The sequence below is a fragment of the Esox lucius genome, chromosome 22, assembly GCF_011004845.1.
Source record: "Esox lucius isolate fEsoLuc1 chromosome 22, fEsoLuc1.pri, whole genome shotgun sequence".
Classification (NCBI taxonomy): domain Eukaryota; kingdom Metazoa; phylum Chordata; class Actinopteri; order Esociformes; family Esocidae; genus Esox; species Esox lucius.
This window is the reverse complement of record NC_047590.1, coordinates 9,769,241-9,794,248: the sequence shown is the minus strand read 5'-3', so window position 1 is coordinate 9,794,248 and position 25,008 is coordinate 9,769,241. Positions and strand designations below refer to the sequence as shown.

The 25,008-nt window shown below is 46.2% G+C and overlaps 1 protein-coding gene across 4 annotated transcripts in view; it reads right to left on the bottom strand.

Moving 5' to 3' along the window:
* The window catches only part of dmd (dystrophin), a 171,962-nt gene that overhangs the window by 44,779 nt on the left and 102,175 nt on the right, over positions 1-25,008 (bottom strand). For 3 of the 4 annotated variants that reach the window (XM_034289749.1, XM_029116727.2, XM_029116732.2), the window contains exons 20-40: positions 24,012-24,259; positions 22,336-22,516; positions 18,216-18,361; positions 15,264-15,476; positions 14,709-14,822; positions 13,404-13,559; positions 12,408-12,578; positions 11,699-11,881; positions 11,195-11,329; positions 9,470-9,619; positions 6,957-7,118; positions 4,681-4,791; positions 4,270-4,443; positions 3,843-3,998; positions 3,528-3,698; positions 2,547-2,726; positions 1,782-1,904; positions 1,325-1,495; positions 1,066-1,191; positions 679-813; positions 16-168 (exon numbers count right to left, since the gene is read on the bottom strand). In XM_034289749.1, the coding sequence (XP_034145640.1) occupies positions 16-168; positions 679-813; positions 1,066-1,191; positions 1,325-1,495; positions 1,782-1,904; positions 2,547-2,726; positions 3,528-3,698; positions 3,843-3,998; positions 4,270-4,443; positions 4,681-4,791; positions 6,957-7,118; positions 9,470-9,619; positions 11,195-11,329; positions 11,699-11,881; positions 12,408-12,578; positions 13,404-13,559; positions 14,709-14,822; positions 15,264-15,476; positions 18,216-18,361; positions 22,336-22,516; positions 24,012-24,259 (3,359 nt within the window). Of the gene's footprint in view, positions 1-15; positions 169-678; positions 814-1,065; positions 1,192-1,324; positions 1,496-1,781; positions 1,905-2,546; positions 2,727-3,527; positions 3,699-3,842; positions 3,999-4,269; positions 4,444-4,680; positions 4,792-6,956; positions 7,119-9,469; positions 9,620-11,194; positions 11,330-11,698; positions 11,882-12,407; positions 12,579-13,403; positions 13,560-14,708; positions 14,823-15,263; positions 15,477-18,215; positions 18,362-22,335; positions 22,517-23,438; positions 23,460-24,011; positions 24,260-25,008 lie in introns of all 4 variants that reach the window. The other variant, XM_034289748.1, reaches the window with a different exon arrangement.

Here is a 25,008-nt window from a genome sequence, read left to right as displayed (position 1 = left end):
GCCAGACAGTTGCACCTTAACTCTGAGCTCCTCTGGAGGGTCAGGAAGTTGGGCCACACTCCTCTGTATGTCGTCCAGCCACTGGAGCAGGTCATCGGACTTCCTGCGGTACTGGTACCACTGGGGAGCTATAGCCAGTGCCTTCCTCTTCCTCACACCACGCAGGTCCTACACACACGTTCAGTACCAGTCAAAAGGTTGGACACACCTACCATATATATATATATATATATCTATATATATATATATATATATATATCTACTGGTACTGTAGATATTAATAAACACACACATAATCAATTGAACTACTGATAGAATGGTACTATTTGGTAGTGTTGTCTTTGTTTCAGGAGTCAATACTGTACCATAACACTGTTGTTTTTGTTTCAGGAGTCAATACTGTACCATAACACTGTTGTTTTTGTTTTAGGAGTCAATACTGTACCATAACACTGTTGTTTTTGTTTCAGGAGTCACTCCTGTACCATAACACTGTTGTTTTTGTTTCAGGAGTCAATCCTGTACCATAACACTGTTGATTTTGTTTCAGGAGTCAATAATAACACTGTTGATCCTGTTTTAGGAGTCAATCCTGTACCATAACACTGTTGTTTCTGTTTTAGGAGTCAATACTGTACCATAACACAGTTGTTTTTGTTTCAGGAGTCAATACTGTACCATGACAGTGTTGTATTTGGTGTTGAGCTGGTTGTGTTTGATTCTGATCTGCTCTTTCTTGTCTGGGTCTGGGACTCTCCTTTGTAAGTTCTCTCCTTTCAGCAGCAGATCCTTCACTGCTCCCTCTTCACAGTCCTACCACAGAGAGTCAGAGGGATGGAGAAAAACATATATAGAGAGACCGAGGGATGGGGAAATATCCAGCTCCGGAATAAATTAAGAGACCACTGCACCTTTCTCTTTTGAGTGAGCAACAGAATGGGTTAAAATTAAGAGACCACTGCAAATTGAACGCTTCGGTTCCTCACTCAAAATAGATAGACAGAGGAATGGACAAATAGATGGAGGAGAGAGTGAACAGAGTGGACAAATAGAATGTCCTGTTACCCCATCCTGTTCTGTGAAGTCCTCTTCCTTCAGGTTCTCTCCTTGTTTCTCCTCTTCGTCCAGCAGGTCCAACCAGATCTTAGCCTCGCTGTGGAACTGCTCCACCTCCACCGCTGAGGCAGCCATCTACACACACCACACACACACACCACACACACACACACACACACACACTGTATTGTTACATACTGTATTGTTCCTCTGACACTTTGACACTTCTCCTTGTAAGCACACTAGAGATTTAAGTCCAGCAGTATACCTGTCCAGCTGTGATTCGCTGTGCGATGGTCTCAAAGCGTTTGTTGAGCTGCTCCAGCTTGGACCCCAGCTTCGCCTGGCAATGTTCCCCACGGGTCCTCGTCAGGTCCCGGCCCAGTTCTGCAACAGCCTCCACCTTACCACGCATAACCTCCAGGTCCCCACGAAGACCCTGACACACACACACACACACACACACAATCGGTATACATAACTCCACACGCACTCACTACAGCAACTAAACTGAAAAGTTACAATCAGAAGGAGAAAGAAGACTGCAGCAGAAAAAAAAAACTAATCAATAAAGCGAGGCCAGCCGCTACAAAAAGAGCCCACAGCAAGTTTAATGAAAAGAAAAAGACCACAAGCAATCACACGAAAACCGGGCCATAGAAACCTCTGTAGACATACGACGTCGGAATAAAACCCAAGTAAATAAGAAAAGTTGCGCTGGAGACCTTGAGGACGAGGTCGTTGGGTCCATGGAGCTCCATGGTGTCCATCTCTCTCTCCGCACCATCCATCCACTCACTGATCTCCTTCACATTCACATCCAGTGTTTCCATCTGTCTCTGGTAGTCCTGTAGAGAGCGTGTGTGTGTGTGTGTATGTGTGTGTGTGTGTGAGAGAGAAAGACAGATTCCGAATCAGTAGCGGGCCAGTACGACTGTTTGTGACCGTGACACCACAGTGTTGCCACAGTCGGCTGACAGCCAGACGCTAGGTGTGGAACAGCGAGTCCCTCGCCCAGTGACAGCGTCTCCCGTCAGCCCAGTCAGGACCCAGACAGAGACAACTCTGTGGGCTCATGTCCCAGACTGCGGCAGACAAGGGACTCGTCATGGGTATGACAGTTCACAACAGATCTCACAGCGGGGAGTTCCTTAGGGGGTCCGCGTTACCCAAAAATGCATGCACCCGAAAAGCAGAGGACACTGCGAAAAAGGCGTCTTATCAGTTGCACTTATCTTGTGTTCGGGTTAGAAATCTAACCATCCATAAAATAAGGTAAATTTTTTCTTAACATGCTAAAGTTGTATTAGATAATACCGCTTATCCCATTGGCAGATTATTTCACTTGTTTCAAGCAAATATCTCCTCAAATAGTGTTTGATGTCCTTTTTGAATAATTTCTTTAGCAGTGGAAAGAAAGAGAAAGAAAAGAAAAAGAGAGAATCCATGTCGACGCACTCCATTTCCCATCCTCCCACACCCTGACCCACCAGCAGCAGGTTGAGCCACTCCTCACTCCTGGAGGTGACAGCGATCCAGTTGCAGTTGAGCAGTAGGACCTTGTCGTCAACCAGGCCCTCGTGGCCTCGCAGCACAGCCTTCAGGGCATCGGCCAGCTCCAGGACGGCTTTCAGCTGTGGAGCACGCTTTTCTGTCTCCTTCTGGGTCGCCTGGGGAGGGAAACAGACATGGCCTGAGCTTCCGGGGGAGATGGCTACGAGGCCGAATAGGAGACAACAACCGGGGGGAATAGGGTTTAGCATCAGAACACGACAGACAGGGAGACGTTGGGGATTTTGCATTGGTTGTTAGTTTCCCCACAAAACACAGGGGTAGTGAAGGGATTATTATTTTTTTTGTCTAATAATTTCAGATCCAAATCTAGTCAGAGCCTGCAGGAAGACAACCAACTCAGCCTCCTCTCAGGTGGACTGAAGGAGCAGAGAGCCCCGTCTGCTACGGACGTCAGTGTTTATTGACGGGGCTGATGGAAATAGAAGCGTTGTAAATTCCCGAGACAATCAGACAGTTTGTTTGCAGACAGACCATCGCGTTGCTAAGCAACCTGGCCGACCGTCTAGGAAAACGGAGGCGGCGTCCCAAATGGCACACTCTTCCTGTTAGGGGGCACTGCATCTGACAGGGCCCGGCAGCAGAGGGGAATAGGGTGTCATTTGTCCCAGAGCACCCTCAGCAGCAGAGAGGTGGCGGGGGGAGGAGAAAGGCAGCGAGACAGAGGATGTGAAGAGAGAGAGACGGAGAGAGAGAGAGAGGAATGGAGAGATAGAGAGAGAGGACTAGTGAGAGAAGGGGACTAGAGACAGAGAGATGGTGTGTGGATTGAGAGGGGAGAGGACCTGTCACTCAATATCCTGGCTTCCCCCACTGAGATCAACACAAATATTAGATCACTTCCTCACACTGTTTTCCAGGGAAATGGGCGAACGCGTTGTGTGAGTCCAACGTCCTACCTGGGCCCACTCCACTTCAGCCTTCAGGTCACTGGGCATGCCCTCCACAGCTGACCTCTTGGTCAGCTCAGCATCAGTAGTGGCCAACCACTCTGTCAGGCTGTTCAGCTCCTTACGCAGCTTCCTCGACAACTTCAGACTCTTCTCTAGTTCCTGCTTTCCCTCCGTCACCTGAAACGCACAAAAACATTTCTTTTACGTGTCCAACGCACCCAGCTACATTGGCCAGTATCCCCAGTCAATGGTCAGCCAACTGGTGGCCTTGTGTCAGAGGCCGTGGGCATAGGAGAGACGCTATAGGCTGAGGCCCCTGACCTGAGCGCCCAGCTGGTTGTAGAGCAGCTTGAGGGCGGTCAGCCTGTCATCCATCTCTTTAGGCTGCTCCGTCTGCTGTCGCTGGACAATCTGCCTCCCTGTCTTTATCACTGTCTCCACTTCCGACTTCACCTCACTCAAACTCTTATAAAACTTCTGTACAGGGGGGAGCCCAGAGGAGTAGAGGAGAGGCGGAGGCAGTGGAGGGGGAGGGAGAGGAGATGAGGAGAAGGGGGGGAAGAGTCAACAGGAAGAGAGTGACATGCTCGGTTAATAACACACTATCAAACCAATCATGCACCGTTCTTGATCAATAAAGCAACCTTGGCTGTGAAGCTACAATTCTATTACAAAAACAATTACCAGCACATCACCAGGTGGTCGGCTTTTCTTTCACCGCCGGTGTGTTTGATTACGGATTACCCACCATGCATTGTTCCAACTGTGACTGGACCACGTCCTGCTCCACGCTTCGTATATCCAGAACCCCCAGCTGGGCCTTGACATCCCACAGGACACGTTCACACTCTGAGAGGCGCTGATCGAAGTTTGCCGGCTTCTGGAAGAGCCTGAACTTCACATATACCTCCTGGAGTTTCTTCTGCGGGGGACAGAAGAGGAGAATGAGAGCGAGTCACACTGACAGACACACACACACACACACACAGGCTGAAACACACAGAAAGCTGGATGAGGACAACGTATTGATTTGCCTTGACACATGCGGTGTGATATCGGCTAGTCTAAAACAATGTGGTGACACAACCAATCTATCTGTTGGCTGTGTGAAGTGTGTGTGCATCGTGTGTGTGTGTGTGCGCGTGTGTGTGTGTGTTACCTGTGTCGTGTCAATCTGTGCGGCTTCTCTCTCTGATTGGCCATTTTCTTTATTCTTCTTCTTCATCTCCTCCAGAGTCCCCTCGTGAGTGTTCAGCTCCGTCTGGATTTTCTGTCAACGGAATGACAAATGTATTACAACACGCTATCTTCCTTTTACACACGCACACGCACACGCACACACACACACACACACACACACACACATTCCCTTGCACCTCAACCACTGGACCACTTGGGGGCAGACAGCCTCAAGCATGGAGGAGAATTAAACAGAGGAGCGATAAAAGGAGAAACTCCAGCAGTCTGTGTCATTCATTTGAAATGCCATCAATTCTTCGCTCTGTCCTCAGCGTGCCAGCGTGCAGCATTCAAATCCCATTTATGTCTATGCCTTGTGAGCCAAGCGAGTGTGTGTGTATGCGTGCGCGTGTGTGTGTGTAGTCAATCAGTCTCTCACTTACTCCCAGGAACACAACATGTCCTAATGTTCTTAAACTTCCTCTGATTCCAGCCTGCCCACTGCACTGAGACTTGGCAGCAAGCGGGTGGGCTTCGCTCCACATATAGACCAGTGGGATGGCAACTGTGTGTTTTTCTGTTTGTGTGTGTGTCTGACTATGTGTGTAACCAATCGCTGAAATGAGAATGAATTCATTTAGACAGCCGCAACCACAGCACGTTTTGCGACTTCTAGGCAGGACATAAACCATCCCGGCCCGAGAAGGATCAAGGTCATTGCGCATAGAAAACCCCCACCCCGAAAAAATAATAAAAACTTTTGTTTTAAATTAAATTTAGAGATAAAACATCCAGGCGCTCATCAGTCACAGCAACAGAAAACGTAGACAAGGCCAACAGTGAATATGAAGCATGAAGAAAAGAAAAAAAACTGTATGAGATTGCTGGATGAATCAAGAGGTAAAAAAGCATAGTTATTTATGTTTCATAGCAGACTGTAATTCATCATTAAATGGCAGATTCACAAAGCTGTAACTATGCAATGGTTTACAAAATAGTTTTATAAATGTTGTAGCTTTGCGGTCAACCTGGTCATCTTTGTCTGACATAAAAATAAACATTATATCATTATGTTCTGCGCAAATAACACCTATTTACAGACAAATGTAAAGACAAATGTTAGATTTTTTTTGTCTTTCTGGCAAAAGAAAAGTTCTGCGAAACACAGAGATGTGATGTTGAGTTGCCCCTACCAATATGTCAGTCTAAAAACTGTCAACTGTCTAACCTGGGCGTCCTTTGATATCTGTCATTGACCCCGCCCCCGTTCTAACCTGAGCTTCCTGTGGTATCTCATATTGACCCCGCCCCCGGTCTAACCTGTGCTTCCTGTGGTATCTCATATTGACCCCGCACCCGGTTTAACCTGTGCTTCCTGTGGTATCTCTTATTGACCCCGCCCCCGGTCTAACCTGTGCTTCCTGTGGTATCTCTTATTGACCCCGCCCCCGGTCTAACCTGTGCTTCCTGTGGTATCTCTTATTGACCCCGCCCCCGGTCTAACCTGTGCTTCCTGTGGTATCTCATATTGACCCCGCACCCGGTTTAACCTGTGCTTCCTGTGGTATCTCTTATTGACCCCGCCCCCGGTCTAACCTGTGCTTCCTGTGGTATCTCTTATTGACCCCGCCCCCGGTCTAACCTGTGCTTCCTGTGGTATCTCTTATTGACCCCGCCCCCGGTCTAACCTGTGCTTCCTGTGGTATCTCTTATTGACCCCGCCCCCGGTCTAACCTGTGCTTCCTGTGGTATCTCTTATTGACCCCGCCCCCGATCTAACCTGAGCTTCCTGTGGTATCTCTTGTTGACCTCGCCCCCAGTCTAACCTGAGCTTCCTGTGGTATCTGTAATTGACACCACCCCCAGTCTAACCTGTGCTTCCTGTGGTATCTGTTATTGACCCCACCCCCGGTTTAACCTGTGCTTACTGTGGTATCTGTTATTGACACCCCCCCCCCCCCCCCCCCGTCTAACCTGTGCTTCCTGTGGTATCTGTTATTGACCCCACCCCTGGTTTAACCTGTGCTTACTGTGGTATTTGTTATTGACTCCACCCCCGGTCTAACCTGTGATTACTGTGGTATTTGTTATTGACCCCGCCCCCGGTCTAACCTGTGCTTCCTGTGGTATCTGTTATTGACCCCACCCCCGGTTTAACCTGTGCTTACTGTGGTATCTGTTATTGACACCCCCCCCCCCCCCCGTCTAACCTGTGCTTCCTGTGGTATCTCTTATTGACCCCGCCCCCGGTCTAACCTGTGCTTCCTGTGGTATCTGTGCTGCATCGATGTGGTCGGCGATGTATGCAGATAGGTGGCGGTCAGTGGCATCCAGGGAGTCGTTGATGGTACGCAGAGTCTTGTCCTTCTCCTGGGCACTCTGCACCCTCCTCTCCAGCTGCTGCTGCCGAGTCACCGCCTGGTTCAGACAGAAAACACACAGACACACACACAGAAACACACAGACACAAAAACGAAGACACACAGACACAGAAATACACGATTAGCAAAAACACATCAGTAAAATTGTTACCTCGGTGCCAACAACACAGACACACACTTCTCTGGAAGGATGGGCTCCTGACTCACCCCCGTTCTGGAAGTAATGTAAACACACTCACTCTCAGAACATAGCGCCTCCCTCTATTGGGTTTAAGAAGCTGAAACATTTCACTTGCTCCTCATCCTTATCCCAGTGTGTGTGTGTGTGTGTGTGTGTGTAGGTGAATCTCTTTAATCCCAGGAGGATCAACGTCTATGTATAGTAGTAATCCTTACTGAAACAGAAACGTATATGAACAGATAGAAACACAGCAACTGACAGGAACAGATAAAAAGGTCAAATGCGGCGTGCTTGTATTTGGATGAAAATGTCTGCATAAATCCCAAGCCCCACCCACTCTGAGGGGAGCCACAACCAGAGGACATTTCAGATGAGGGCCTTGCTCAAGGGCAGCCTGGGGGCATTGACGGCTAGGCTACCTGCCACACCGCACCAACAAACAACAACAGACAGCGACTGTAATAGAGTCTGGGAGTGTGTCGCACTGATTACTCTTCAGCTGCTATCCCAGTGTAGAGAACAACCAACGGCCTTGGTTAGATGGCAGTGCAAAGGGGAACAAGATCTATAAATCTGTTAAAGAGGTTCAATAAATGTACAGATTTAGTTACAGTTATATTTGGAGATCACAGAGACTGTTTCGGGTTTAAGCGACAATTCAGTCAGTTTAGAAGAGAAGTTGACCCCCCAGACATCTTTATCTGCCTGACTGCCTTTCTGCCAGTCTTTCTATCCGGCGGCCTGTCTTTGTGTCGGCCTGTCTTTGCGTCTGCCTTTTTGTCTGACTATCTTTCCGACTGTCTGTGTGTCGGCGCTTCCCCTCAGCCTGTCTGCCTCCCTGCATGTCTCTCCTCTTGATGTTCAATACTCACAAACACTCGCGTGCCATCAGACAGGTCCGCTATCTCCTCTCCTTTATAGATTACAATTAGACATGGGGAAGACTCTCTGACCCTCATGGCTCCAGCGCTGTCCCTCTACAGACACTAACGGCACAGTGACAGAAAGCCTCCCTGACAGAAAGCCTCAATGACAAGATGCTGCTGAGATAGTGACAGTGACACAATGGAGAAAGGCTTATGAGCTCTGCATTAATCAGTTCATTCAGAGAGGATCAAAATATCACATGACTGTATAATACAGGGATTGTCATTTGTCAAGACGTGACGTTTTTTTTTCTTCTTTGTGTCGCTGTGTCAGATTGTATCTTTGTGTGGATACGTCGCCGTGTGTGTGAGTGGATGTGTGTGGATGTGGATTTATTAGTGTGAGTGGATGTGTGTGGATGTGCTAACGTGAGTGGATGTGTGCAGATGTGGATGTGTTAGTGTGAGTGGATGTGTGTGGATGTGGATGTGTCAGTGTGAGTGGATGTGTGTGGATCTTGTTGTGGAAATTTCTTATACAATGTATTCTGATTGTATAAAGGACTGAGTCCCACTGTTAAGATAGGTACAGGAATGTGTGGGACCTGGTATTTGCATAGGGGACATCTATTGTCTGTCCAGATGCAGATCAATGGGTTTTAGGACAGGATAGGAGAAGATACAGCAAGGGGGCAGTAAGGCCAGTTGGCCCCTTTGGGTAAACATTATTGCAGGAAGGATAAGGTGGGGGAAGATAGCATTTGACGTGTGTGATAGAACAAAGGGAAAGGTGTTTGATTGACATGAAACAGATGGCAGCATCTTACCACACCCCTTCTTCCTATGTAATAAATACTGTCGAAATGATGTTTTTATTTAGAAACTATCCACCGTTACTTTGTAACCTGTATACTTTCTCCTTGCAAGCAAGATTAAAACCGTTTATTGCGCAATTGATTTCTCCTGTCTTACCTACCATTTTCATAGAACTTTGGAATTTTAGAAATTGCCATCACAATCTGAATGTGTTAGTGTGAGTGGATGTGTGTGGATGTGGATGTGTCAGTGTGAGTGGATGTGTGTGGATCTGAATGTGTTAGTGTGAGTGGATGTGTGTGGATGTGGATGTGTCAGTGTGAGTGGATGTGTGTGGATCTGAATGTGTTAGTGTGAGTGGATGTGTGTGGATGTGTTAGTATGAGTGGATGTGTCTGGATGTGGATGTATTAGTATGAGTGGATGTGTCTGGATGTGTTAGTGTGAGTGGTTTGATTAATGTGAGTGGATGTGTGTGGATGTGGATGTGTTAGTGTGTGTGGTTGTATGTCTAGCCATTCTTACCCTCTGCATCAGTTCATCCCAGCGTGTGTTAAAGGCCTCAAGTTTCTGCTGGATCAGTTCATCCAGGACTCCCCCATCCATCAGGGTCTGGGCCAGCTCTCTGATCTGGTTCCTACCATCCTCTGGGTGACGCAATAATGTCTCCAATGCCTGGAGACACACTCATTTTAGCCAATCAGTGTCGATTATACTCACTCTCCACTATGTGAGTAATACTTGGTATAACTAGACATGCAGTGCCTCTATAATTATAGACCAGATACAGACATACAGTAACTCTACAACTACAGACATGCAGTACTTCTATAATTGCAGACCAGATACAAACATACAGTAACTCTACAACTACAGACATGCAGTACTTCTATAATTGCAGACCAGATACAAACATACAGTAACTCTACAACTACAGACATGCAGTACTTCTATAATTACAGTCCAGATACAGACGTACAGTAACTCTACAACTAAAGACATGCAGTACCTGTATAATTACAGACCAGATACAGACATACAGAAACTCTATAACTACAGACATACAGTCCCTCTATGATAGAACCACTTACAGATATACTGTACCTCTGTAGAACCAGCTACAAACATGCCTTTATGGTAGCACCAGCTACAAACATGCCTTTATGGTAGCACCAGCTACAAACATGCCTTTATGGTAGCACCAGCTACAAACATGCCTTTATGGTAGCACCAGCTACAAACATGCCTTTATGGTAGAACCAGCTACAAACATGCCTTTATGGTAGCACCAGCTACAAACATGCCTTTATGGTAGCACCAGCTACAAACATGCCTTTATGGTAGCACCAGCTACAAACATGCCTTTATGGTGGCACCAGCTACAAACATGCCTTTATGGTAGCACCAGCTACAAACATGCCTTTATGGTAGCACCAGCTTTCCCCCTAATGTCTGTAAAGCCAAGGCTCTGCCTGTGTTCCCAAAACTATGTAAAATAAATCCACATTTTTATAGTCTTTTCACTGACTTTTCGCTGATTACTTCTTTACAGAAGGAACATGTGCGGACTAAAACTGTAATATGTCGATGTCCCACCTGGCTATCCTAAGATGAATGCTCTAACTGTACGTGGCTCCAGATAAGAGAGTCTCCTAAATTACTAAAATGTAAATGTAGGTAAAACTGAGGCAAACGACTTGAGGGGGACCACAAGAAAGAAAAAGATAACGTTCATACACTGGAATAAAGGACCGGTGCTGTTAAAAATGGATGTTCCTGTTGTAATTAATGTATGTCCACACTATGAGGTTGAAGTAACACTCTAAATTGTAAAAGAAATCTGGATAATGCTCTTTCGTCTATTTTTTTTTTTTGTTGAATAAAATGAAAATAGAAATGTGAGCCAGTTCATGTGGGATAAATCTGTTTGCCTGCCTGGCAAAATAATTTATCAGGCTTTTAATTGATTTAAACACCAATAAGTAAAAGCCTCTCTGCCAATAACACAGTTCTCCGTTCTCCCCACTTGGACCACTCAGTCATAGGAGAGTTTTTCCTTTAGAAATAAGCCTTTGCTATGTAGGTAGAGCTGCGTCTATTCACTAATTCTCCCTTTCAGAGCTTTAATCCTAACAAGAGGCATGGATGCTACCAATATAAAACCAGTCCCAAGGTTCTGTAACTATAGGTTACAGGTCACAGAACAGACTGGGGGTAAAGGTCAGCGTTGAATGGCGGCAAGTATCTTACATCCAGGGCTACACGGAGCTCCTCTGACCCGCCCCGGATGTTGTCTGTCTCGTCTAGCTTCTGCTCCAGCTGGTCCAGCCAGCCGTTCTCCTGCTCCAGGTAGGACAGCAGCTCACGCCAACAAGCCCACACCTCCTAAAGACCAGATGAGAAGTGGGAGAGGGAGGGAGGGAGGTGACGGGAATGAGGGAGAAGAAGAAAGGGAATCGACAAAGAAGGAAATCAACAAGATAAAAGAGCAATAGAATGACCACCAATGTGTGTGAGAGAATTATTGGGTGTGTATGAACGTGCAGTAGTAGGAGGGTCAAATGTGAAGACTGAAAACAGAGGAGAGAAACACAAAGACTCATTGATATTCCGTCTCTTCTACAGATTGTCCAGGACGTTTGTAGTTCTAACCAGGACGATTGATTTTGTGATGTGAGAGATCTGCAAGGGGCAGGATCAGAGATGTGAGAGTGTGTGTGTGTGTGTGTGTCTGTGTGCGTGCGCGCGCAGTACCTCCAGTGTTTTACATTTGCCGTCCAGACGGCTGCAGAGCCTGTGGTAGTTAGCGGTCAGCACATCCAGCTCTGCCTTGAGGGTGTCGTGGGCGGCCGGAGGGGCTTTAGAGATGAAACTGTTCACAGACTCGGTCAGCAGCTTCACCTTTAACTCTTTAGAGTGGACCTCCTCTTGACCCTTCTACACCAGTGGACAACAGGGACGGAGATAGAGACGGGGAGCAAGAGGGAGAGAGACAGAGAGAGTGAGAGACCAGACAAAAGGAAAGAGATAAGAGAGTGAGGGGGAGACGTGGGGGATTGGGGGAGGGAGGAAGACAAGAGAGGAGAGAAGGGGAAAAAGAGAGGAAGAGAGAAAGATGAGAGAGATGTTTATCTTGTAGCAGTTGTTTAAGAAATGCATGACTGCCATAAGTTATTGAGCTGGAATTAAAAGGATGAAGAGAGGGGGAGTGAATAAGAAAGAGAGAGATGGGGAAGGAGGGAGGAAGGGAGAGATGAAGACAGGAAAGCAGAGAGAGAGAGAGAGAGAGCTGGCGGCAGGTTCGTGCTTAGATTAAGGTCAGAGTGTTTGGGTGAATGCTTAGTGAAGGCCCCAGGGATGGATGATGGGTAAAAACAAATACACAAACACATACACAAGATCTGCGGGTCCAGATCCAACTTGGAGGACCGAGAAACCAACTCTCACTCACTCCCAAACACACCTTGAGTTCCTCAACGGCCTTGCATAGTTCCTCCGGGGTTCTGTAGGTGAAGTCCCTCTCCAGGTAGTCCTCCTCAGCTTGAGCGATCCACTCCTGCATCTCAGTCATCTCCTTCCGCAGACTCATGGTCTTGTCCAGACCCCCCTTCAGAGCTGACTTCTTAGCGTAGGCCTGGAGGACACACACACCATTAATACACACTCAATAAAATCCTGATAGAGTATGCCAGGATGGAGATGGAAGCGTCATCCCTGCTTTAACCTCAATACCTGGTGGACTCCTGTCCTAAATACCAGATGGACTTCTGTTCTCAACACCAGATGGACCTCTGTCCTCAACAGCAGATTCACTCCTGTCCTCAATACCAGGTGGACTCCAGTCCTCAAAACCAGGTGGACTCCAGTCCTCAACACCAAGTGGACCTCTGTCCCCAACACCAGGTGGACCTCTGTCCCCAACAGCAGATGCACTCCTTTCCTAAATACCAGGTGGACTTCTGTTCTCAACACCAGGTAGACCCCTGTCCTCAACGCCAGATGGACCTCTGTCCTCAACAGCAGATTCACTCCTGTCCTCAATACCAGATGGTCTCCTGTCCTCAAAACCAGGTAGAGCCCTGTCCTCAACACCAGATGGACCTCTGTCCTCAACACCAGATGGACCTCTGTCTCCCACACCAGATGGACCTCTGTCTCCAACACCAGATGGACCTCTGTCCTCAACTGTAGATTCACTCCTGTCCTCAATACCAGGTGGTCTTCTGTCCTCAAAACCAGATAGACTCCAGTCCTCAAAACCAGGTGGACTCCAGTCCTCAATACCAGGTAGACCCCTGTCCTCAACACCAGATGGACCTCTGTCCTCAACAGCAGATTCACTCCTGTCCTCAATACCAGGTGGTCTTCAGTCCTCAATACCAGGTAGACCCCTGTCCTGAACAGCAGGTGCATATGTGCTTGTGTGTGGTGTGTTTGATTCATCTTGTGTACCCCCCACCTGTTTGCAGATGATGTCCCACAGAGCATTAAGCTCATCAAGCTCCTTCTGCAGCTGTATGGCGAATGGTGGCTCTGCCTCTCTCTTCAGAGACACTCCCACCTCGTTGATGCCATTCAGACTGGGTTGGATTGTGTGGATGTCATTCACCAGGGCCTAGCCAATCACAGAACATATAGATGCGACAGAGATGGTTATTTGAACAAAGTGAGAAAAAAGCTAGATATATGTAAGCTGTCAACACCAGAAGTTGCATGAGTGTCTCCTAAATAACTAAATGTAAATGTACTGTAAACAGATACAGTATATAACCTTGGAACCCTGAATAATCCCCTGCACAGGGGATCTCTGGACAGAAATCGGATTGGATTAAATGCATAGAAATATAATGAATAGCATGGGATTAATGCATACTGTAGAAATATAATAAATAAATTGGGATAAATGCATAGAAATATAATGAATAGCATGGGATAAATGCATACTGTAGAAACATAACAAATAAAGTGGGATAAATGCATGGAAATATAAGGAATACAATGGGATAAATGCATACTGTAGAAATACAATAAAGTGGGATAAATGCATAGAAATATAATGAATAGCATGGGACAAGCCATTCAGTTTAACCACTATGCGTTCCATTCATAATCCATGCAATCCTATCAAATAGGTGAAATATTAATCTGTATACAGTGCCTTCTACAAATTATTGTTCCCTTGGTAAAGATGAGCAAAAAAGGCTAGGGATTAGTTTTATTGGAGTTTATTAGCTTGATCTTACACTTGCAATATAATAATACTCTAACCCTTTATTACGGGAAGGCTTTATTCTGGGAATATTGACAAAAGGCTTGCTGGCATGGAAGTGGTATGTAATTCTAGTTTGTGAGACTTAGTGACCCTAAGATATAACCAACTTCCACAAATCTCTCTGATCCTTGGAAGTTGTTGGGGTTTTCTTTACCTCTAGAAGCATCTGCCAATATTCTTTCCCAGACAGGTTCATCACAGCCCAGTCTGATTTAAACCACTGCCTAATTTATGAAGGTCAAAAACCTCCTCATTTAATTTGTGTCTTCTCTGACTTCCTCCATGTTGATACATTAATAAGATGAGTTGGTATGTGTATCGACTCGTATCATTTTACCATGTCATGGATGATTTTGCTCATCTTCGCTAAGGGGTTCAATGATTCAGGTGGACACCATAACTCCAGGCACAGCCGTGAGAAGACTGCGAAGTGGCCTTGGAGCTCTGGGTGGCCAGGTGTGAAGGTGTTTGAAGTAGGTTGCCAGGACTCACAGTGCACTGCTCCAGCTGTTTCTCCAGGGCCTCGGAGTCACCCAGCGCCGGCCACTCCTCGTTCAGGAACACATCGACATCAGCCATCCACTTCCTCAGGGTCTTCACGTCGTTCTGGAGACGGTGGAACAGGCAGTGAGACAGACTGACTGGACCACATTGATTATGTCCTCAGTGCCATCGACTGTCTGCTGAGCTCTGTCATCCCGAGACATTTAGATGGACATCACAGATTGATAATGTGCTCAAGATTGTTGAGACAGTTTTAAAGATCACTCTGTCTCTCCCCCATCTCTATCAATCACGTCCCATTAGCATATATTCTCTCTCACCCTCTCTCTAACTCCCTACATTTCTCTGTCCTTCCCTCTGAGCCCACATCCTTCTCCATCTTTCTATCTCTTTCTGTCTTCAGTTCTCTCCATCTCTTTCTCTCTCCCATTTTCTCCTTCTCTCTCCCCTTCTCTCTCCCCATCTCTCTCCCCATATCTCTCTCCTACATGTCTCCCGATCTCTCTTTGTGTTTCCCCTGGCGACACACCAATTCCACAGTACCTGAAACTGCACCAATTTAGCCATCAGCTCCGTTAGCCTGGTAACCCTCTCGGCTAGCGTGGAGGCCAGACGTCTCCAGCGTTCCATAATGCCGTCCATCTCCATTCGGTACTTCTGACTGATCTCTGGAGAGGTCTTCTGAAACACCTGGTCCACGGTAGACGTCAAGTAGTCCACCTCAACCTGATGCTCCTGCAGCGCTGCCTGCATTGTCTAGAGGAAAGGATGCGGAGATGAACACTATTAGGACTATTCAGGATTTGGTCTTGGGGGACTATTTCCCACATTACTCCAAAAAAAAACAAAAAACACTGATACTTGCAATCAGGGCAGTAGGATTGAAATATACAGTAAGCAGGATTTTTTTTCTTTTTTACTTTATAAATACCACCATGGTTTTTGTTCATTTTTGGTTCATGGCAGTTCATGTTAACCAGAGGCAGAAAAAGATTAGCTCTGAGGACTAGTGCTGAATTTCAAAAAGACCCATAACCGGTAATCCTTACAGAGGAGTTCGAACGGTCGATTTTAGATTTTATAGAGCACACAAAGTTCAGTGTTGGCCATAAGGTTAATCTATGCTGGAGGCATTTGAAGTTAGGTGAATAATCAAACTATATACTTTTAAACTGTCTGGGAAAACAGCCAAGACACGTGGCCTAGAACATCATGACAGCTTGAGAGACTGGACTTACCCTTCAACAAATCCAAACAGGGGAGTATTAGCATTGTGTATGAGGTAGCATTGGCAAATGTTTAAAACAATCAATGCTTAAAAACACACTCACACAAGCAGGCCCGCTGACACACATGCACATGCAGACACCAAGACGCGCGCGCACACGCATGCACAAACAGATCTTCAGTCCTCATTACAAAGGTAAAACTTGCACAGATAAACACATCCAAACAGCACACAGAGCTTAGGATTTCCTCTTAAACCAATATGTATCTCTTATGAAACATTAGCTCAGAAGTATTGGGGAGGTCCTGTACCTGAATATAAACAGTACCGAAACCCAAACTTCGTACAGGAACATATTTCATATTTCAGTCCAGTCACAACCACCAGTTAAGCTTGAGTCTTGTGCAAAAACTATTTTACAATAAGCCACCTTTATTTTGAAGCATTACTACTACACAGCCACAGGACCGTAGTGAATCTCTTTTGATTACCACTTTTATTTTTAAGGGCTACTGCAACATACAAACAGGCATGCAGAGATAAAGTACATAAGGGGCTTAAGTGATGTAGCACAGTGCCACAGTCCATTGCCTAACACAGGCTGAAGTAATCAAAATCTTCCTGGTGTTTGTGTGTATGTGTGTGTGTGTGTGTGTGTGCGTGTGTGTGTGTGGTAGTCAAGGAAGGTGTGACAGCAGTAATGAGAATTCCCTAGAGGCAATGCTGAAATATTAATGATACTTGTAACCCACAACCTGCCACTTAAAAACACTTCAATTAATTTGGTACATGGTTATGTTTTTATTGCAATTATTCAAACGGAGGGAGAAAAAAAACACAGCGCTGTGTGTCTTTATGCTGTTCACAAGTTAACTAATGGTGAATTGGCCAGTTGTGTGTATTGTATTTAATCTGAAATAGTGCCTACATTTCATCACTGATTTTGAGATAGTCATATGCATCTGAGTCTATTATTACACCCTCTTCTTCAATTGATCATTTATAACGGATAGTTCTCTTGAATTGAAAATAAATGTCAAGGAGAAATATCTCCTTTCATGCTACATGTTGTATTTCGGTTTAACCAAAAGCCCACTGACACAAAGTGTTTTGCAAGAGACCTGTCCAATAATAATCAGTGCAACATTACAAAATGTAAAAGACAAACAATCACATAACCTACACAACATAGGATTGCATGGTAGATTTGGGCCCCGAAAGACAATGAGTTGAGATCTGCTGTCATAGATCATATAACTAAAACCCAACATTCAAGATTATGTACATTTATGAGGCTATGGATGGATCACACTTTTTTATTATTGATTTGAGAGCCCTGTGGTGAGTTTAATCATAATACACCCATAAGATATTAATTCCTATTAGATCACTGTACTCAGATACAAGGGCAATGTTTAAATAAACAACTCCTAACGTTTGTGATATATCGGTATCATTACACTGGGCGATCTTCTGATTAACCCTGATAAACATGAAGACCTCCCAAGTTGTACTGTCGGAAAGAAAACACCTACACACCCTAACCGACTCACACTGACCTTGGATTTCAAAGCACATCATTCTATTCTTCACATCCTCATAAAAACAATAACAAGGCAATAAGAAGGTCTTGCTGTTTTTTTTTTTACGGCGTGATGAATTTTGTCACGGTAACATGTCAAGATGTGTCTGAGCTGTTAAGTCTGTGCAGGGCTGTTGTGACCCTGTGATGTCCCCAGATAGAGGCCCTACGTCCCAAACCGAAGCATACTCTTCATATGGTGCACTTCTGTTGACAAGGGTCCGCCCTATTCACCGGTACACTGTTCAAGAAATACCAAAAGTAGCGCACTATTTCACATAGGCAACAGGGCGGCATTTTGGACACGGGACCAGAGAAGCACACACTGATTTCAATCCTCTGGGTCTCTCCCCTCCCATCGATAACATTTCTCAATTTTTCATAATTGCAGCGAGGCGTCGCGCTGCTCTGCTCTGTTTGTGCTCTCTGCATGTAAAGTGGGAGATAAAAAGCAATTTATCCTGACAGGCCCTACCACCGACTCACAGAGGCGCTTTTGCGCGTTTACTTAAGAGCAACTTGCAATAAACAGAAGAAGCCTCTGCTAATGCGTCTCACCTTTGATTGCTCGTGTAAGTGGTCGCTGGTCGCTTCAACCACACGTGGCACTATCATTAAAACAGCCAGCAAACAAGCCAGCCGACAAAACCAGGCAGACAGACGGACATCCGGAGTTGCCCATTACCTTGACGTCTTTGAGGCGCCCCTCCATGACGGGGTGTTCGGTCACGGCTGTAGAGGGAACGGCGAGCTTCGCCTCGCACTGCTGCAGCCACACCAACAGGGTGGACACCGTCTCCTTGTAGCGCGCCGGGGGGAGGCTCTCCTGGACTGGACGGGGGAAGATATAATAACGGTAAGTTTGGCTGGTTGGTCAGCGTGGATGGGTGAAACGGTCGGATGAATGGATGTGGATGATCGATGATTTGATGGACGGATGTCATTATAGATGGACGTGTTTCGTCTAGGCTTTAAAGCGTTTTCCCCGCTATGGGCCTTGTACACGGGCGCTGTAGCGGACTCCGCCACTTCGCTTCACTACAATACCCAGAATCCCTCAGGGCTGAATCTGGCTGCCTGCCCACTCCGCATTAGACTCTCGCTGCCTGGGGCCAATCTCAGAGGGTCACCAGGGACTTCTGATCTGTGTACTCGCAACAAGCCTTCAACTACAGACTATAAACCAGGCCTGGCATTGTTGACATCCATCAGAGAATGGTCTGTCCCTATATTGGCTGGGTTAATGTTAATCTCTCTCCCTCTCTCCCTCTCTCTCTCCCTCTCTCTCTCATGAAGTTACTACCTCCAAACCTTCCCTCTGCCCTTTCAAGTCCAGAGAACACACTGGGGTCCCTTCACATGTCTTTTTATAGAGTGGCAGGCTCTTAGCCCACAAGGTCATTATCCAGTCCACTCGCCATGGTGAGCTAGTTAGCTGTTGGTCCACTGTTATCTCTGCCTGTTCATTAAGTGCTGTTTTGTTTTCTGGCCTGTTTTGTTAGTCGGGGGTCTTTGGCAGCAAGCCATGTATGTAAAATGGAAAAGGAGTAAAGGGGCACAATCGTTATACTACTTTATGGCAACACCTTCATAATTAAATGAAAAATATCTGGACCCTAGGCGAAGGAGTTAGGAGAGTCAAAGTGGGAGACAGTAGTTTCTGTGTTTGTTGAGATGGGCAGTGTTTCCCCTGGGATATTATTCAGCAGCGGTGGCGAAGTTAAGGTTCCTTGGGCTCCCTTCATTCTGCACATTTTGCACATTTTGCCCATTTTGCCAGGATGCTGAGGAAGAATGTTTACGTTTTGCCACCCTCCTTCACCGCTTCTACATAATGCTTTGATTGCTTGGGAAAATGAGGGGAACCACACCATAGGAGAGCTTAAACTAGAAGGACTTACACCCACTTTGATCAATAAAAAGAAAACTATAACATCCCTGGAAATAACTTCTGCAGATATTTGCAGATTGGAGACAATGTAAGTAAATGCAAAATGCTGAACTCTCTATGTTTGGTAGTTGCTTCAAAAAGGACCAAAGATAAAGCAGTTATATGTAGTCTACATGACACATTTCAAACAGTCAAAGCCCCACACTCCATGTAATCTTTCAAAGCAAAATGGTAGGAAGTGGGCTCTGAAATATCTGTCAGATTGGGGATGGCGTGGTGGATGTGTGTGTGTGTGGTGGGGGTCCATTGGTCCTCTACCTCCAAAACACAAGTATTGCTGCAGCATGGACTCAATCTGCCACCAGGGCTTTCAGCAAAAACTCTCATCGATCACCACTGCCTGTGTCCATTTAACGAAATACCAGAAAATTTATAGAAATAAACAAAAAACTTTTCCATTTCGGAGATGGCAGTCATGGACCTTCCACCTCCATGTTGAAACAAATTCCTCAGCAGGGTTGAGGAAAGGAAATGATGGAAGCAGGTGTAGGGTCAGGAATCAGGGATTGGCCCAAAACCATTCCCGAACTACTTCTAAATTTGGGGGCCTACCATGATACCACAGAACTTCACTGAGTAACTCATTGAGGAACCCAGCATTGTACGAGCCAAGGAGGGGCCTAGATTATGTCCTACCACAACCTCTGTGGATATGGCTGCACACATGGATATGTTTCCCCCACGTTGTCCAGACACATGGACTGTTGCTCAATGGCCAATGATTCTGCGACTACAATAGAGCGTTTTGGCCAGGCGCATTGGAGCCCGCTTTATTAACAAAGACATACTTGTGATGGTTCAAAGCAGCTCAGTTGGTAGCTCTGAACTGGTCCAGGGGCTCTCTGATTTCCTCCTCTGCCTTGCTGCCTATCCTGCTCCATGTTGAAAGACATTGCCCGTGCTCACACATCACCTATTGTATGGTTACCAGTTGTGGTTAATGCCACATGACATAAATTAGCAATGTAATTACGGATGGTAATCAATATTTAATATTATTTTGCATTGGCAATGCAATGATCTTTTGTGTCTCAGTTCTTAAAACACAGCACTACCAACACCAAAGTTGTGGGTTTGAATCCCACTGAGGTCACAAAATACTGGAGCCTTAGGGTGGTGGTTGTGTTCTTTTCAATCTGAACACAGCAGGCAGAACAATGTAAAATACATACAGTTTATTAACCAAATGGTTGAGTGATGATCAATTAAGAACAATTATCTAAGTGTTAGTTGAAGGAATTTTAACAATACTGTTATCCTATCAAAAACGATGCATACACTTTATATAAACATTATGTACTTCAATGTGAAACATATTTTCTTGATGGAACACTGATTATTTAAGCATGTGTGTTGTACTCAGTCACTGTAAAATGTGCTTAGAGGGAATGCTTTTATGATGATCTGTTAGGTTTTCTGTAGTACAGTATGCTTTGGTACCATTTCACAGGTATGTGGTAATGTTCATGGCAAAAAAACACAATAGATCATCAGAAATGCCCTTTTTCACTCTAAGCACACTACACATTGACTAAGTACTTTATATTTCACAAAGGTGTTCACAAACAAAATGAAAGCATGATCATTTGTTTTGTATGTAAGACTAGCTGTGTTACCATCGACTTGAAAACACCACAAACTTATGAAAATACTGTAATATAAGGGAGAAACTGGTGTGTGTGTGTGTGTGTGTGTGTGTGTGTGTGTGTGGTAGTCAAGGAGGGTGTGACAGCAGTAATGAGAATTCCCTAGAGGCAATGCTGAAATATTTCTTAATGATACTTGTATACCCACAACCTGCCACTTAAAAACACTCATACAGACACTAACACACAAACACAGACGCAGACACACACAGACACACACACACACTCTGAAAGTGAAACATGCTCAAGCACACACACGGTCTATTCCGATTGGCTGTGCCGTAAGTAGAGGAGCCATGTGTGAAGTGTTAATATGCAGCATATCATTAATCCCTTCTGGGTTCTAATCCCTCACAGATTAAACTGCTCTCTGATAAACCCATTTACACACAGACACACACACAGACACACCCGGACACACACACAGACACACACACAGACACACCCGGACACACACAGACACACCCGGACACACACACAGACACACCTGGATACACACGGACACAGCCGCACACACACACGGACACACACACAGACACATATATATTATAATATTCCCCTCCCATTCTCTCTTCCTCCCTTCCTTGTCTCCTTCTTTCATCTCTGTAGCTTTCCTCCAATTTTTTCTCCTCTCTCCTCTTTCTTTTTTACATGCTTTTTGTACCTTCACCACTTTCCTTGATTCCACCTGCCCAGTCTGCCACACAAACAGCCTTGTCTACCACACAAACAGCCCAGTCTGCCACACAAACAGCCCAGTCTGCCACAGGAACAGCCATGTCTACAACAGGAACAGCCCAGTCTACCATGGGAACAGCCCAGTCTACCACAGGAACAGCCCAGTCTACCACAGGAACAGCCCAGTCTACCACAGGAACAGCCCAGTCTACCACAGGAACAGCCCAGTCTACCACAGGAACAGCCCAGTCTAGTTGTCTCAGTCGTATATGTCAAGTAATCTAGTGTTTTCACCCTCAATGCTTTTATAGAAAGGGTCAACAGGTGTAAGGGGACACACCCTAAACCAACAGCCTAAGCTTTGCAGGAGCCTGAGCCGGCTGAAGAAGTCGAAAGAGCCCATTGACATCAGGATCCCTGCTGATGATGCTCCTCATTCCCTGGGTATGACTGTGTGTGTGTGTGTGTGAATAACTGTGTGCATGTGTATGCCTGCACTGTGTATGTGTGTCCTCGTATTAACTGCTCACCGAGCACAAGCTGTCTCTCCCTGGCCCGGAGGTCCTCCAGGACCTGCTGGTAGTGCTCTGTGAAGTCAGCGATGTCGGCATCGAAGAAGACGGGGGCATTCTCCTGCTCCCTCAACTCCTTCAGCTGCCTCCTCAACACGCTGACCTGGGGCTCCAGGGAGGAGAGACGAGCCAGCTCCTCCTGGGCAGATGACAAGGAAACCAACGAGCAGAAAGTGAAGAGAAAAGGGTGTTTGACGGAGGGACCAGTGACATACAAACACTTAGGTAAAATACACACTTCGACAGCACTATCAAGTGTGGGGGGGGGGGGGGGTCTTAGTTTCTGAATCTAATCTGTCTGTGTCTATACAACACATCAGTGCTTCATTACAGCTTTGGGCTGTTTACATTTTTTAACAATCTTTCTCTGCCGTTGTCATGGGCCATGTTTTACAAAATGGGGAAATTGAGAATTTGCTGCAATTAAATATTTAGGCAAACATTGATTGCAACCTTCCCAATGGCAATGTGTTTTCCCCGTCATGAATACTAAATAATGAATACTGAACGACACTGAATGTGAAGCGATGTTGGCAAGAGATACCTTTCAAATGGCATCTTTTTCTTAAACAGTGCACTACTAATATGGTCCTGGGTCAGAAGAAGTGCACTACTAATATGGTCCTGGGTCAGAAGAAGTGCACTACTAATATGGTCCTGGGTCAGAAGAAGTGCACTACTAATATGGTCCTGGGTCAGAAGAAGTGCACTACTAATATGGTCCTGGGTCAGAAGAAGTGCACTACTAATATGGTCCTGGGTCAGAAGAAGTGCACTACTAATATGGTCCTGGGTCAGAAGAAGTGCACTACTAATATGGTCCTGGGTCAGAAGAAGTGCACTACTAATATGGTCCTGGGTCAGAAGAAGTGCACTACTTACTAAATAAATAGGGAATACTGTGCCATTTGGGACACACACTGGGAGACTAACAAAGACAAATTAGTGGACACCCCATAGGGTGTGTGTGTGTGTGTGTGTGTGTGTAGAGGTACAGTCAGTTAGACACAGACATATAGACAGACAGACACACACAGTGATGGACACAAAGACAGACTTACATGAATGATTGGAGACATGAACTGCATGCAAACATGTGAAGAGAAAAAGAGAATCTGACATAAAGGTATAGAAAACACACTCATCCCAACACATACTTACCTCAGCCTAAGAAAGACTCCTCTCAGCCCAACACTCCCCTCAGCCCAACACTCCCCTCAGCCCAAACCTCCCCTCAGCCCAACACTCCCCTCAGCCCAAACCTCCCCTCTGCCCAACACTCCCCTCAGCCCAAACCTCCCCTCAGCCCAAACCTCCCCTCAGCCCAAACCTCCCCTCAGCCCAACACTCCCCTCAGCCCAAACCTCCCCTCTGCCCAACACTCCCCTCTGCCCAACACTCCCCTCTGCCCAACACTCCCCTCAGCCCAAACCTCCCCTCAGCCCAACACTCCCCTCAGCCCAAACCTCCCCTCAGCCCAACACTCCCCTCAGTCCAAACCTCCCCTCTGCCCAACACTCACCTCAGCCCAACAATCACCTCAGCCCAACAACATACACACCTCTTACTTCTTGCTTGCCCTTTCACCTCACCCTCACCCCCGCCTCTCAACTCACCCCCAACACACCACTCACCCTGCAGCGCTCCAGCTGATGCTTCAGGGGCTCCGGTTCCGAGGCCGGTGGCTGCTGGACCTTCAGCCAGTTCTCAGAGTTGACCACAGCCTGCTCCAGCTGCTGCCAGAGGTTGTAGAAGGCCAGGACCCTGCTCTGATAGGCCAGCCAGTCCAGCCTCTCCACCAGCAGGGCACAGAACCCGACCCAGCGGGTGTTGAGCTCCTCGGCCGCTGTCTGGATGTCATTAGCCCTGCCACTCCCACCTTCTGCGGGGTTAAAGGTTACAGTCAGACAACCAATCAGGATGTAATCAGCCCTGCCACTCCCACCATCTGCAGGGTTAAAGGTTAGTCGGACCTCCAATCAGGATGTAATCAGCCCTTCCCCTCACACCTTCTGCAGGGTTAAAGGTTACAGTCAGGCAACCAATCATGAAAATCATTGAACTGGTCAAAAGAGATCTGTCAATGTCCATTGCCTTATTTTCAAGTCTGTCTTTCTAGCCTGTTTGTCTGTCCAGCCTGTTTTGCCTGTCTGTCTAGCCTGTCTGTCCATCTGCCCCAGTTCATCCATTAACTGGTAATAATACAATATCAGACTTCATACTAGCCAATCAATAGAGTGGTGGAGTACCTAGGGTCATATTAAAAGAGGAAGCCTGGAGAACCCAGCACTACACAGCTTATACAGACAATCACATGAAATCAATACTTGTATAACCGGCCCAGTTTTATGAGACAACAGCACATATTATATCATGTTGTTGTCGGGTAAATTCCACCATTAAACAGGACGTAATTAAAATGTTCTATACAAATCGATTCAGAGCTCAGTGCAGCTAAAGGCACGAGGGAAGCCGTCCACACAGCAGAAGGAGATAACTTCAGAGTTCCTGTCGGGTTCACCTCAACTTCTATTCAGCTTTTCTGAGGTTCCACTGACTCAGACACAGGGTGAAGTGGGTACACAAGGCTTTGTCCCCAGGAAATACCTCCATATACAAAATCATACTGTA